Consider the following 13960-nt stretch of genomic DNA (forward strand, 5'->3'; position numbering starts at 1 on the left):
CTCATTTTTTTAAATATATTCATTTATTTAATGAAGCAACACCGAACATAAAAAAAAATGATTGTACACATAATTATTGCGATCGTCACGAGCTTCGACCCGCAACCACCAGACAAACGTTAAACAAATCCTCATTCTTCAGCTTGTCAATGATAATTTCGCAGCGCTCGATCGGCAGTCGGGAACCTGTCAATTCCATGAAAGGATCCAGGGCCCAGTCGCGGAAAAATTTTCTCGATACTTTCTCGCACAGGCACAAACAACAAGCCTTCATAAAGTCGCAGGGAATACTATGCAATTCGTACGAGGTCGTGAAGTTGTAGTCGTCCATATACGTCGGTTTTTTCGCCATCTCTTCGAATAGTGAATCGACCAAATCATCGACCTCCTTACTCGTCGAAGTACTTTCGTACAATCCGTACTTGGCGAAAAATCCCATGACCTTCAGGGCGTCGTCTTGGTTCAGTGCGTAGCCTCTTGTCTCGAGCAGTTCGACGATGGCCAGCAGGCCAGTCACCGCAGCCAGTTTAGTTACACGACAACTCTTGTCAAGATCATTATTGGCCACAACATCGTCATGATAAGCATTACATAATCTTCTACGATTGATGTAGCCGTACCTATCCGAATCTCTCGCGGTCGGAAAAACGAAGTCGGACACGTCGGCGCCACCATCCAGAAGACTCTTGACGACCAGCGGCAAACAACGCGTCACGGCCCATTCGAGCGCTGTTCGGCCCGAACCGTCCCGGGCGTCGATCCCCACCGGGCGCCGCCTTTCTTCGTTTATACTTAAAAACATCCTAATCATGTCGCCGTTGAAGTCTCTCCTGGCAACGAGATGCAGAGGAGTCTGTCCTTCCGCATTGGCCAAGCACGGATCGGCGCCTCGTCTCAGCAGCAGCTCGACCATCTCCGGGTTCCAGTGCGGAATAGCCAAGTGCAACGGTGCGTTGCCCTCGTTGTCCCGGGCATCGATCCGCGCCGTCTTCTCGATCTCGTCGCAAATCTCGAAGAATAGCCGTAACAAGCCCCCGTTCTCGTATCTCTGACAAATGATGTGAAGAGCAGTCTGTCCTTTCGCATTGGCCAAACTCGGATTGGCCCCTCTTATCAGCAGCTCTCGGATAATCTGTGTATCAATGTATCGTGCAGGCCGTCTATAAGGACATCGGTCAGTCCTCGGCTTCAGAGCCAAAAGCAACGGCGTGTCGCCCCATTCATCTTGGGCATCGATCGGCACCTTCTGCTGGAGCTCGTCGGCGTTCTCGAATAGCATCGTCAACGCGGAGGGACTATCATTGCATTTCTGACAAATGAAGTGCAGAGGAGTCTGTCCTTTCGCATCGGCCAAGCTCGGATCGGCACCATTTCTCAGCAGCTCTCGGACAGTAGTCTCATGTACACCGTGGCCGCCATTCAGTGCCAAAAGCAACGCAGTGTCACCCCATTTATCTTGGGCGTCGATCAGCTCCGTCCGCTGGAGTTCGTTGACATTTTCGAGTAACATCGAGATCGAGATAATTATGCGATTTTGACATATGACATGCAAAAGAGTCCGTCCGTGCTCGTCGGCCAAACACGGATCGGCGCCATGCTTCAGCAGCAATCGCATAATCTTTGTATACCCCGAGTTTTCGACTGCAGCCCAGCACAGCATCGAATCACCTGTTTCCGGTACGAGGCAATTGGGATCCTGCCCGAGCTCGAGAAATTTCTCCGCCACGTCCTCGAAGTCGTACTTGCAGGCAATGTAGAAATGTGTGTAGCCTGAATCGTCGGTATAATTTGCGTGGAATTTGTCGTAAATTTTGAATAAATCTTTCAACACTTCACTTTTCATGATCGTAGAGTCGTAGTACCAGCTGAGCTTATCTATCTGGTTTATTGCTGTGGTACGATGCAGCAGTGGCTTACCGTCTACGTCCAAGTCGGGTTCGTCTTTGTAGCCGCTGCGAACAACGAACTCGACGATGTTTAGAATCCAAGATGACTCGATGCTTGATATGAGAAGTAAATCCACCTCTCGCTTTGTAAAAATTTCATTTAGATTTGGAAGTTGTTCCTTCCAATCTTTTATTAAGGGTCCAAATTCATAGAGAAATGCCTTTCGATGGCTTATAAACTTCAAAAAGAATTTTTTTCGTAACCTCTTCAATTTTTCTAGCTTTGAATGCTCTACGAGTTTGTCGGCTGCGTCACCTCCACTCTGGGACCTTTCGCCGGACATGCTATTTGACGAAGACATTATATATTTCGAACACCGATACACGACACACAAACACTGATTATTTCATTTAAAAATCAATCGCTAAAGTACATGAGACTTTGCTGCTCACACTGTGACATTGTAATTTGTACTGACTGTAGACGTGTACTTTGATCTATGATCTATGAAGAGAGTAACAAACACGTAGGCGACTTTAAAGTGAAACCCTAGCTCACTGGACTTCCACTCGTACGCGCTTGCGTAGAGCAAGAGAGAAAGATATTTTTTCGGGGCCAGGTTTACATTTCGGATTTCGGAATGATAACTATTCGGAATTATGAATATTCGGAATGTGTGAAATTCGGAATATTCATAATTCCGAATATTTATCATTCCGAAATGTAAACATGGCTCGCCGACACTCGTGGCTAAAAACGTCTTATGGCACGTCTTGGGCACTTGTTGCATAAATAACTATATGACGATACTGAAACATTTGTAATCTAGAAAAGTTCAAATTTTAGAGAGAAAATTCGACCAAGGAAAAGGGTTCTGAAATTTCACTTCTGGTGTTTTTATATAGTTGAATGAATTTTAGATAATCTGAGCACCAGGAGTGAAACTTCCGAGTCCTTTTCCTTGGTTGAATTTTCTTTCTGAAATTTTAACTTTTCTTGATTTTGAATGTTTGTTTATCCATGAAATTATTGACTTGTTTGAACTAAAATTTTTTTAGATTTTTTAAAATTTGTTCAAGACTATTTTTCATGCTTTTTTTAAATTTTTGTGAAAAATATATTTTTATTTTCATTTGAATGACTTTCAAATATAAATATTCACCATATTTAAAAGTTGAAAACTCGCCGAATTCACAATTACTGTCCTCCCCAATAACTGAACATAATTATTCACATCGGGAGTTAAAAATCCAAAATTAAAGTTCAAATGAAAAAGTAAGTAAATCCTTGAATTGAAAAAGTAAACTTATTTTTTCAATTGAACTTTAATTTTGGACTTTTTTTATTTTTTTATTTACTTACTCTATTTTTTTTACATATATTGATGTTTTTACATACAAGTGTTTATTATTTGATCTTATTTGATCTTGCTTTATGATGACTACATGAACAATTCATGCGCGTTCACTTCACATTTATTTACAAAACGATCCTTCTACTAATGAATCAAATTTCATTTTAAATGATTGTAATTGTAAATGTCGCAGTATCATGTTGTTCGCTAACGCTTTATTTAAAAGAAAAAAATGCAACTCGTAAATGAAAAACTGCAAGCTCATTGCGTTACGAATTATATATTTGCGCCTTGCTTTACACGGCGGCGAGACAAGCTCCTTTATAACACACAACAAACGCACACACACGCACAAGAGTCAAAGTAAATAAGTGTAGTCGAGGCCTGCGAATTGCGACATAGCTATCTATAGTGTATGCAGCCGCACACGTGAACACGTCAGTACTGCGCCAACAACCCGTCTGACAGGTCAATTTTCGTATACGGGTTGTGTGCTATGATAGCAGTGCCGATACCACTGCACAGCGCAGATTTTTGTATGTGTGCTCGATTCAGTGCATTAGGTTATATTATTCATCAGCACATCAGTTTATTATTTCATTTATAATTAGTCATGTAGAGTTGTTGTTTTTGTGCGTATTATCTTGCCATACACACACACACACTTGTTATTCATACAAATTTTTTATTTACATATATCTGTTCTATGTATCTCTGTTGATGTTATTTTTCTCAGTTCATTGCATTTAAAAGTATTTATATTTATATACTTAATCTATGCATATCTTTATTTATCAATTACTCTCATCTTTCGTGTTATCTTAATGACTTTGGAGTTACAAAGTACTAGTCAATAAATCTCAGTAAACATATGCACTGCAGTGATAGTGCTTCTATTTTATTCAAAAGTACTCTTTTGAGTACACAAGTATTTGCCAAAAAAAATCAAAATGAATATCGCTCTAGTATCTGACTATTTAGACAGCTATGAGGGACGTGACAAGTTTTTGCGAACCCTTTCTTATGCAGCTAAAATGGCATCCGGATTCCCCACATCAAATGATACTTCAGATAAATTCAAGAAGTTTGGAAGTAAAATGAGTGGTGCAAGAGTCATCTTAAGACTTCTTGATGATATTCCTAATATTCATTCTGTAATGACCTATGGCACTGGACAAAAGGTTTGTTAACTTTTTATTAGAATGAATATATAACTTCTCATTAATATTTTATGAATTATTATAGGAACCAGATTGGTTAATCAGAACAATTGAACTGATCAAAATTACTGTAGATTTATTATACAGTCCAGTGGAACACATTTGTTGGGCTGGAGAAAATAATCTGATTTCCATAGACATTGAGAAATGGGGTAACGCTACAACTTGGTTTTGGATAGGTTCTTTATATTTATCGCTCTTAAAGTAAGTTTTAATGGTATAAATCTATTTCTTCAATTGAAAAGCATATTTTTAATGAGAGATATTAAAATTTTCAGGACATTAAGAAAATATAAACTGTTAAAGAAACAAGAAATGAATTTCTGTAAAAAAGAAATTAATCCAAGGTCAGTACTATACATCATTAAATATTTATTTGACATTAAAAAAAAAAATTAGTAATGCAACAAGATAAAAACATTTTTATTTCAGATATAATAAGTCAATTCTTAGAAGTCAACAAACCAATGAACTAGTAACTTGTTTTAGATTAATGTTAGATTTGAGTTATGCAATAAGTTATTTGCCCAAAGGGACATTGTGGGGCGGCAAGTTTTCAGCTTTCCAAGTTGGTGCACTAGGAACTATTTCATCATTAATTGGTGTTTATCAAGCACTCACAAGAAAAATGGCTCAAAGATACAGTTGAATGAATACAATTTTTTAATACTGATTCGCAGTATGACCATCGGGCGCTGGGTGACAGTTGTAGTGAGAGATAATTATTTAAGTATTATTATAAGGTTATATTTGTTATTGCATTCTAAATGATATAGAACACATGAATATTTTTAATAAAATTAATGGGAAAAATTTTGTTGAAATCAAAACAAAGTGTTACTATTTTATTATTTATTTCTTCTACAAGTTCAACATTGACAAAGTTGAAGCAAAGATCATGGCAACTTTTCATTAATAATTATAAATTATTATTCTTAATTATTAAGCTGCTTAAAAACATTTTTACATGGAATAAAAAAACTAAAAAACCTGATAGGCACTTTCATGTAACTTAAAATAATGTCTCAATGAGACTATAAGATTCTGAAAAGCTCAACATTTGCTGAATTCTCAACAGTCTTAGTTAGTAGAAATCACTTTGATTGAGTATGAATACATTAAAGTTAATTGCTCATTTTTCTTTGGACTTAAAAATAATTTGTATGTATAATGCCGCAATAAAATTTTATGGAGGTCACATTAAAAGGCACGACTGATTAAAAGTGAATAAATTAAATTTTTTTGGATAAAAGATAATCATTAAAAATTGTCCGCAAAGGCATTGCCAGTTTTTTTACTTTACACTACCTTGCTATAACTGTGTATAAGTTTAAGGATACATTAATAATGACTTGGTCATTAATTTGTAATTTTGTTTTTGAATACTTCAAAAATCCCTACTCACTATTAGACCAATTTTTAGTTTTAGTTTTAATTCATTATTTCAGATCGCTAGACGTAGCGTTAAAAATTTTCTAGTACAATAATTTTTAGATAATGATTAGACAAGGCATAGATAAAACTGTCTAATGTTATGCATATAACCGATTAGTGTTTTCGAAAGATAATATAATCTTCGTTTCTATAAAATAGATTATGGTATATAGAAGGAAGAAAGGAAAAATAAGAATAGACAGGATTTTGAAAGTAAGAAGAATAAAGAAAAGATTTGTGCAAAGATCTAAATTGTTTAATCCAATTTAACAGAATCGTATATAAAAAAAACGAAACATAATAGACAGCGAGATGAAAATCAATTTTTGAAACAAATAGACGCAACACGAGAATTGCGAAGGATTGTAAATCTTAACAAAAAATTTAAAAAAAAATAAAGAATCAGAATTCTATTACTAGAATCATAGCCCGAATTTCACTCCATTGTAAAGTCATTGAACCACAATAAGAGAGCCACTTCGAGTGGCTGAAGTAATTGTTGACACCCGTGTGCATAAAATATGTATTTTACAACTCGTAATTATTATCAAAAATGCTTTACAAGCATCAAGTACCAAAAAAATTACAATTTCTACATCATAATCAAATTTAAACAACCGAATATAATCTACCAGAAAATGAATGCTCTCTTACTGGTAAACATCATCACTATATAATAATCAATTATAAATCAAATTGAATCAATGACTGACTGGGTCCATTCGTCACTATAGGGGCCCTTCGATTCGCACCTAAGACGACCGAAAATCATAACAATAATTATATCATCTCATTTTAAATGTTAATTAAAATAATATACTTTTCCCAAGCCAGTGCTCTTGATAAAGGTATATACCAACAAATAAAAAAAAAATCGTACTCGGTTCATAATAGGAACTTAAAGTAATCACGATTAGTAACATATTGAAAATTTGTTTTTGTTCAACAAACTTGTTGAACAAACGCATGAATGTCTTCACGCGCAATAAAGCCAATGGTTCTTGCATTTATTTTTGCAAGTTATAAAATTTACGTATTAAGCTGACGCTTTCCGTTTTACTCTTCATAGTTAAACAAAATAAACACCCAGCTTCTGCTCCTCCGTCGACTAGGGTCAAATAAGTGATGACTATGTTGACCGATAGTTAAAACATTGGTCGGTCAATGTCAGCAGAGAGAAACCCATTTATAACATATCCCAACGTCGATTCAATCCCGAATTCGGAGTCAAACCAATAACATGATTTTTCTTCAAGCCGCGTGACATTGGCTCGTGCGAACTCATTGATTCGCTGCTGTGTACCCATTGCCAGCAAGTATGGCAGTAATACTTGAAGCACATCTTAAATAAATAAAATATTAAATTAGTATTTAGAGATCAATGTTATCAAATTTACAGGTGTTAAATATCAATTTTACCCGGTCTCTGCAGAAATATGGTCCTTGCTGAACGTAACAACTTGAACAAGGTGCATCTTCAATATATGGATCGACTTGAATTGTTTTTCGGAATTCCGCAGTTTTGACTTCAATAAAGGCAGCATTTACAGCTTTGTTGAACGAGTGCTTGCTACTAAATGTTACTCGGCACGATCCAATGGGATACTTATGTTTATCAGTATCAATACCTATAAACAATCATTTCATTTACTTCTGTTTTTGGTGTTGTAGGATAAATTTTGGTTGACATTTCTTACCAACGTAAATGACATTGTCAAATAGATCGTTCATGATTTTTGACAAGCCTGTAGCTGTCATCATTCCGTGTAAGGCTCCAACAAATACAGTCTTATCAGGGTCCAATTTCTGAGATGAGGATTTGACGAAATTACTATCATTAAGAGCCCAAGGGATAACTTGAACCTGAGGAGATCAACTCGTTATTATTGAAATATTTAATTATAATTCTACGTACATTTTCAATGGTATCATTTATTCTTACATCTTTTCCTTTCATTCTCTTTGACGATATTTTATAATAATATCGGCCACCGTTAGAAAAATCATGTGTACAGCAGGCTAGAAGGGATTTCACCTAAAAGAACAGTTTATTACAATACATTTTTTTCGTGATAAAAATAATATGAATGCAGCGTATAATAATAAAAAAGTGCACCTGTTTTTCTGATTCAAATACAATGTAAACATATCCTTTAGGCTGAATAGAAGATTGATTTTTCCCTGGCCACTCAATTTTAATCGGTCCAAATTGTTTGAAAGTAGAAACCAAGATTGACTCGGTCGTATCCCAAGGAACGCCACCCAAAAAAACTTTCGATGAATAGCCAATGGGCTTGCGAGTTCTTTGAGGTAATTCTCCACACCATGTGTGATTTGCATCGGATGCAGCTGAATTGAGAATTATTGTAATTAAAAATAATACAAAAATCAATCAAATAATGGTATTCACCTGCCGCTTTACGATGAATTCTAGCAGCTTTATCTAAAGAAATGAGTGACGGATTGCTTCTTGGAACCGACATATTGCAACAGTTTTTTTCGGAGTTTCCAAAATGAGAGCCGTTAAAGGAATTATTATTAGACTCTTGATTGAAGTAACTGCGTGATGGGGTATTGTTGTTCTGATGATGATGGTAATGGTTGTGCATCGGGGTATGTTGAGATGATCGTGAAGGGGTAGATTGCTGTGTTGTCTGTTGTTGCTGTTGTGGTGATTGCTGCTGCGTCTGACAGTATTCCATAAAACATTTTTTGATGAACGGTAAATCAGCGAGGGTAGCTCGTCCACTATGAAGGTATTTTTTTACCTCAGCCCAAGGGTTTTGAGGATAACAACGGCGCTATTCAAACCAATAAATATTATCAATATATTTTCGCAATATTAATTTAAGATAAAAAGACATTAGTATATTCTTACGATTATATCTGCTAAAGGACCGTCAATACTACTGGCACTAGTATCAGAATCAGCTGGTGAGTTCGACCTCGAATTATTGCAGCCAAATGAATGATTAGGATACTCTGTCGATGGACTACTGCAATCGCTGCTAAAACATTATATTTTAATAATATGTGAGCTATTGTTTTAATTGTTCTGCGGACATTCGTTTACCTATAAGGTGGTGACCCTCGAATCGCTCGTGCATAGCACGGTGGTGAACGCAGTGGCGAGGATGGGAATCGCTTATTGTAACCACTAGATACCGATGAGGCCGAATTGTAAGGACTGCTACTGCTGGTCATACTCGAGTACGAGTACGGATTTGAGTACATGCTGCCAGGTGTACTAGGTGTAGCTGGTGTGTGTACAGATACCGGCGAGCTCGGCGTATCTATGTAGTTATTGCTATTCGACTGGTTCAGGTTCGAGTAGTATCCATTTGAATACTCATACGGTTTCTTGCAAAATGAATCATGTTTTCAGATTATTCTTGAATTTGTAAAACAAATTAACCATGTAAGAAACATACCTCGGCCGCAGTTGTGTTTGAGTAATATCCATTGGAATTATCGGAGCGGTCCAACTGCTGAGAAAAAAGTTTTTTTGACAAAAATTCAGCGACAAGTCGTAAGAATCACAATAATAATAATAAAGGTAAAGTATATAAAGCAAAAATGAAGCTAGTGGAAAATTGTTGCATTGTTTCAGATTAGCTCGTTCGCGGCAGTCATTACTTTCATTTTTGGAGCAGCTCCAACGTTAATATCTAGAAAGGCTCGCGGCAAAAATATCGGCTAGAACATGACAACGCGAGAGATGAAAGGGTTGTCACCATCAAGATACTTGTTTATGCGTCTTGTCGAAAAAAATACACGTTTGCTATTGGTATGTTTAATCGGATCCTAGACCAATATTTGCGCGTTGAAAATATTTTAAACGGCCAGAGTTATAAAAATATTCGGCCACTCACTTGAAATAAGGACAATTACCTACCTAAGGGTGAAAAATACGATTTTTTTTGAACCCTCAATCGAGGTCATGTATGAATGTGTATGCAATGCAAAAGATTTACACTTGAAACTTAATTTTTTGCGCGTAGTGCAATTAATCATGACGCGAGCTTTCGACCGTATATAAGAAATTTAAACGCGCCATCTCTCCCATCCTATTCCATCTTTTATTGCCTCAGTCTGAGCCAAAAAGTTTTGTGCGTTTCTTGAATAGCCTTTAATCGGCCATTTGAGCTGCTTTTTTCGTAAAAAATTAAAAAGCTCGTCTATAAAAAATAAGATATAAAAAAGTGAAATTTCAATATACGTTAGAAATATTTAAAACAAAGCAATTTATAGTAAAAACGTAGTAATAAGATAATGTCAAAAATATGTCTTGGAATATCTCCAGAGAAGACGGGCAGTTATTGTTTAGGCTTTTTCATGAAACCCATTAAAGCTCACGAAGTAGACGCGAATGCGAAAAAATGATATAAAACGTAGAACACTTTCATTTTGACACTTTTACAGCATAAGCGCATCGTTCGACTAGCATAATATTCAAGTTTTGCCAAGAAAATAAATGAAATTAATAAATCACGCGTCAAAACGAGTTTGAAACAATACGATCAATTTTGTTATTTTACTATTACCGAGGTTGAACGAGAAAATTGAACCAGTACCATGAACTAAGATTGCCATTAATACCTGGGAATAATACATATTATGTTGCTTATATGTAGATGTATCGAAACCAGTTTGCGCTCCATGATCCTTTTGATTGTTACTCATCAATGATCCGCGCGCAGATCCTAATCCAAATAGATCAGATATTGACATATCTGTTGCTAAACAAAAAATAAATTAAAAATTATTGTGAAATTTTAATAGTTTCCAATTTATGAATGAATTTTCTATTTTAAAATTAAAAGTATCATAAAGTCATCAGCGAAAAAATCTTTGTGGGTTCATGAAAATTATTAAGTGTATAAAATTGTACAGAAAAAAGAACGAATTTCCTAGAAGGAAAAATAAATAAATTGGTGTTTACTTGTGATGGTGAAAATAAATATAAAGTAAATATTGGGATAACCGTAGCGAAGTAAAACAACGACAGTGAAAATTGCTAAGTGTTTGTAAGCCAACATTGTATTGACGGGTTTTCTCAGACACGCGCTCAGACGCGCGGCGAGACAAGCCGGTGTACGCGACGAACAGGTATCGCTCGTGCATCGTTGATTGGCATGCCGAATAAAACGTAAATAACGTCAAGCTCGAAAGTTTGCGTACACGAACTAGCGTAAAACAGTAATCGTTCGACTTACCATCCAAATTTCCACTCGAGACGCTCTTGGAAGGAGAAGCGCTCGATGTCGGCGATACGAGCTCGTGGCCGATCGAGAACTTGGAGCCGGGCGCCGCGTTGTAAGTCGGCGATGACGGCACAGTCGGCAAGTCCAACAGCAGGTTGTTCAAGGACGAAAGCTCGCGCAGATGTTGCTCGCGCTCGTGCGACTGAAGTTGCATCTTGTTCTCGCGCTGTTGACTGACGTAATCGCGATCGGCTTGTTGCTGCTGCTGTTGCTGTTGCTGCATTTCGTCGCGGTGACTCGTCAACTGTTGTGACTGACGATAAGCTTGAGGGGACGCGGGACTTCCCGGCGCGTCCAGCCCGACTTCGCTTTGCAGCTGTTGTTGTTGCTGCTGATGCTGCTGTTTTTCAGCCTCGTACTGGTAGGCTAGCTGCGATGAGAAAAAAAACATAGAATAAGAGAGCTGCAGATTTCGGAAGCGACGTACGTTTTTATTCACCTTGCGCTCGAACGCACAAGAAAGTAGTGTTACTTTCAAGCTATAAACGTAAGAGGAACCAAGTTCATGGGCGGAATAAAAATATTTCCACCAGAGAGGTGTGGTATTACACTGCAGCAAGCATAATCACAATAACAAACTTTTTTTCGCTGAGCTGTGCGATCTCCGTGTAAAAGTGCACACGCGGCGCTCAAATCTTATGTTTATTGTGAAAAATTACGTAGATGTGATTCATAATCGTATACTTTTGAAATTTTGAGCGAAAATAATTATATTTTAATCAGTAAGTGCAAAGAAATTCAAGTCTAAAAGGAAAAAATTAAGAAAGAGCTTCAGAAATGCGACGTACATGCTTTTGATGAATCTGCACGGTTTTAACGTAGAGCAACGATCGATAAAAAGTCTCGAAAAAGGGTTACTACGCTTATCGATTACACACTTGTACGAATCGAGCGATAGAGGTGTACTTTACGAACGAGTCAGCATCACCGTAGCGTCGCTAGAAAGATGATCTTACCATGAGAATTGTACTTGTTTGGAGACGTAGCAAGGCAAATCGCACACGAGGACGAGTATCAAAATAATAACGGGTACATTTGATTTCCAAGTAAATCAATAAAAGTACAATAGCCACTGTGCGAGACGGGAAAATTTCCTCCAAATTTCTCGGAAGTGAAAAGTGAAAAACTTGATATCATCATCGGGCACACACATGCGCGACAATTGCGTATTTACATACAAGAAGAAGCATTAACTACCATCCTCACGCATGTACACGAATCATCAGCGTCGTCCCCCGTGTAAAGAGAGACAACTCGATGATCTTTCGCGCAGAGTCTTATTTACCAACATCGTGTCAACGGGCGTACGAGGCATTCCAAGAATGCCCCAGCATCAAAACCTTGTCTGCGTATCCGTGCGAAATTCGCGTCGGAAGTTCACCTATCGTTATATATACCTCATATAATGCAGAGGAAAAAAGTGTTTTCGACTTGATAAATCGAATTTTTTCCTCCCCCTCGCCGTCCGTATCTCGTGCGAGCAGAAAACGTGCCTCAACGCGAGGAATGCGCGAGAACGAGAATGCCCAAGCCCAGAATGCAGATCATTTCGAACTCGGGGGAATACGCACCGCGGCGTCGACAGCTAATCAGCTATCTATACGATTGGCCCTTTACTCTCGCTGCCGTCAATTCGCATAACCTGACCAGATTCGAGTTGTTTAAATAATCCGTTACATACGAGTCTCTGGGTTTTTAATTTCGTTCCAAGGTCAGCGACGCGTACCGTCCCGTCGATTAACACGAAAGTCGATCAAAATCAAACGCGCATATCGAACTCGGTTTGTATAGGTGTTTGAAGGTGTATAGACTCACTTTCAAAGACGGTACACGACAAATGCAACCGTCGAGCAAACAAAAAACTTTCGATTATTAAGGCATCGACTACTAAGATTTTATTTAAAAAAAAAGACCATGGCGCGAGGCTACATAATCTTCACTGACACTAGAGTTCATCAACGGCTGACGATGAAAATCACACTCGCGAATCATGCACCATTTTCCGATGACAACGACTTTCAGAGGCTGAATTTCGCGATGTACGTGGCACCGACAACGATCCCAAAAACAATGTTTATTACCCTTCGTTTTTGCAGGCGAAATAAATGAAAAACGACCATTTTTTCTCAACGGACCGCACACACACGGAGAATTAACCAATTAAGGGTAACGATTAGGAAAACGTCATACCTGGTGCAAAAGTGAAGTCATCGTCTTTTTGGGGGCAGGACGATGGACGATGGACGATTAGATCCTCCTGTTGGCTTGCCGCTTGACCACGTGCCCCTGCGATTGGATCAGCAAAGTATTTCGATCCGACGATACCCGGTTATTCCCTCGGATCGATTTTACCCTCGTACGCCGCGAATAATTCAGTTGTAATTTAATTACGACCTTCGTGACAGACGAAGCGAAAGATTATTCACGAATTATATTACCCGTCAATTGCGTTATATACTTTTTTCTATATAAAACGTTGAGCGTGTGTTTTGCTAATGCGAGACCACTGACGGTCCCGTGCCGATTGACGACGTTATGGTGCTTTGCCGTTTTGCACGGCTGCTCTGCCGCCGCGACGCCAGCGCTCGCGAAGGGTGAACGAGAGCGACGCGCAAAAACAAGATTCGCGCCGCGCACTACCGGCTATAACTGAGAGCGGACTAGCGGTGATCGGAATTTCTTTTTGGACCGCGGCGAGGCTCGATCTGCCCAGTCCATGTGGGCATTTCAAATAATATATGATTTTTCCCGGAAATGTAAAGGAATGTATGTTGAGGCAGGAGTAGACAAGTGGGACACTT

The 13960-nt window shown here is 38.1% G+C and overlaps 2 protein-coding genes across 7 annotated transcripts; one reads left to right on the forward strand and one right to left on the reverse strand.

The window, feature by feature from the left end:
* Nucleotides 1–3630: 3630 nt before the first annotated feature.
* On the forward strand, nt 3631–6024 carry LOC106656308 (peroxisomal membrane protein 11C). The gene is made up of 4 exons (XM_014377207.2): nt 3631–4422; nt 4487–4665; nt 4740–4808; nt 4894–6024. Exons 1-4 carry the CDS (start codon nt 4192–4194, stop codon nt 5108–5110), a joined length of 696 nt encoding a protein of 231 aa, XP_014232693.1. The 5' UTR covers nt 3631–4191; the 3' UTR covers nt 5111–6024.
* A 105-nt stretch (nt 6025–6129) lies between these two features.
* Nucleotides 6130–13816, reverse strand: LOC106656307 (cytoplasmic polyadenylation element-binding protein). Of its 6 annotated transcripts, XM_023459515.1 has the most exons (13): nt 13618–13816; nt 13350–13553; nt 11112–11529; nt 10495–10634; nt 9327–9383; nt 8969–9255; nt 8774–8903; nt 8306–8696; nt 8012–8244; nt 7811–7930; nt 7593–7758; nt 7315–7523; nt 6130–7237 (listed from the first exon to the last, which is right to left on the reverse strand). In XM_023459515.1, the coding sequence occupies exons 2-13, from the start codon at nt 13368–13370 to the stop codon at nt 7082–7084; spliced, it is 2328 nt and encodes a 775-aa protein (XP_023315283.1). In that variant the 5' UTR covers nt 13371–13553; nt 13618–13816; the 3' UTR covers nt 6130–7081. The 6 variants fall into 6 exon arrangements, with proteins under 6 accessions (XP_023315283.1, XP_023315282.1, XP_014232691.1 ...); XM_023459514.1 differs by having other exon boundaries at nt 13350–13816; XM_014377205.2 differs by having other exon boundaries at nt 7838–7930; nt 8774–8900; nt 13350–13815.
* Between the last annotated feature and the right edge of the window lie 144 nt (nt 13817–13960).

The sequence above is a fragment of the Trichogramma pretiosum genome, unplaced genomic scaffold (assembly GCF_000599845.2).
Source record: "Trichogramma pretiosum strain Unisexual culture from Peru unplaced genomic scaffold, Tpre_2.0 scaffold7, whole genome shotgun sequence".
Taxonomy (NCBI): Eukaryota; Metazoa; Arthropoda; class Insecta; order Hymenoptera; family Trichogrammatidae; genus Trichogramma; species Trichogramma pretiosum.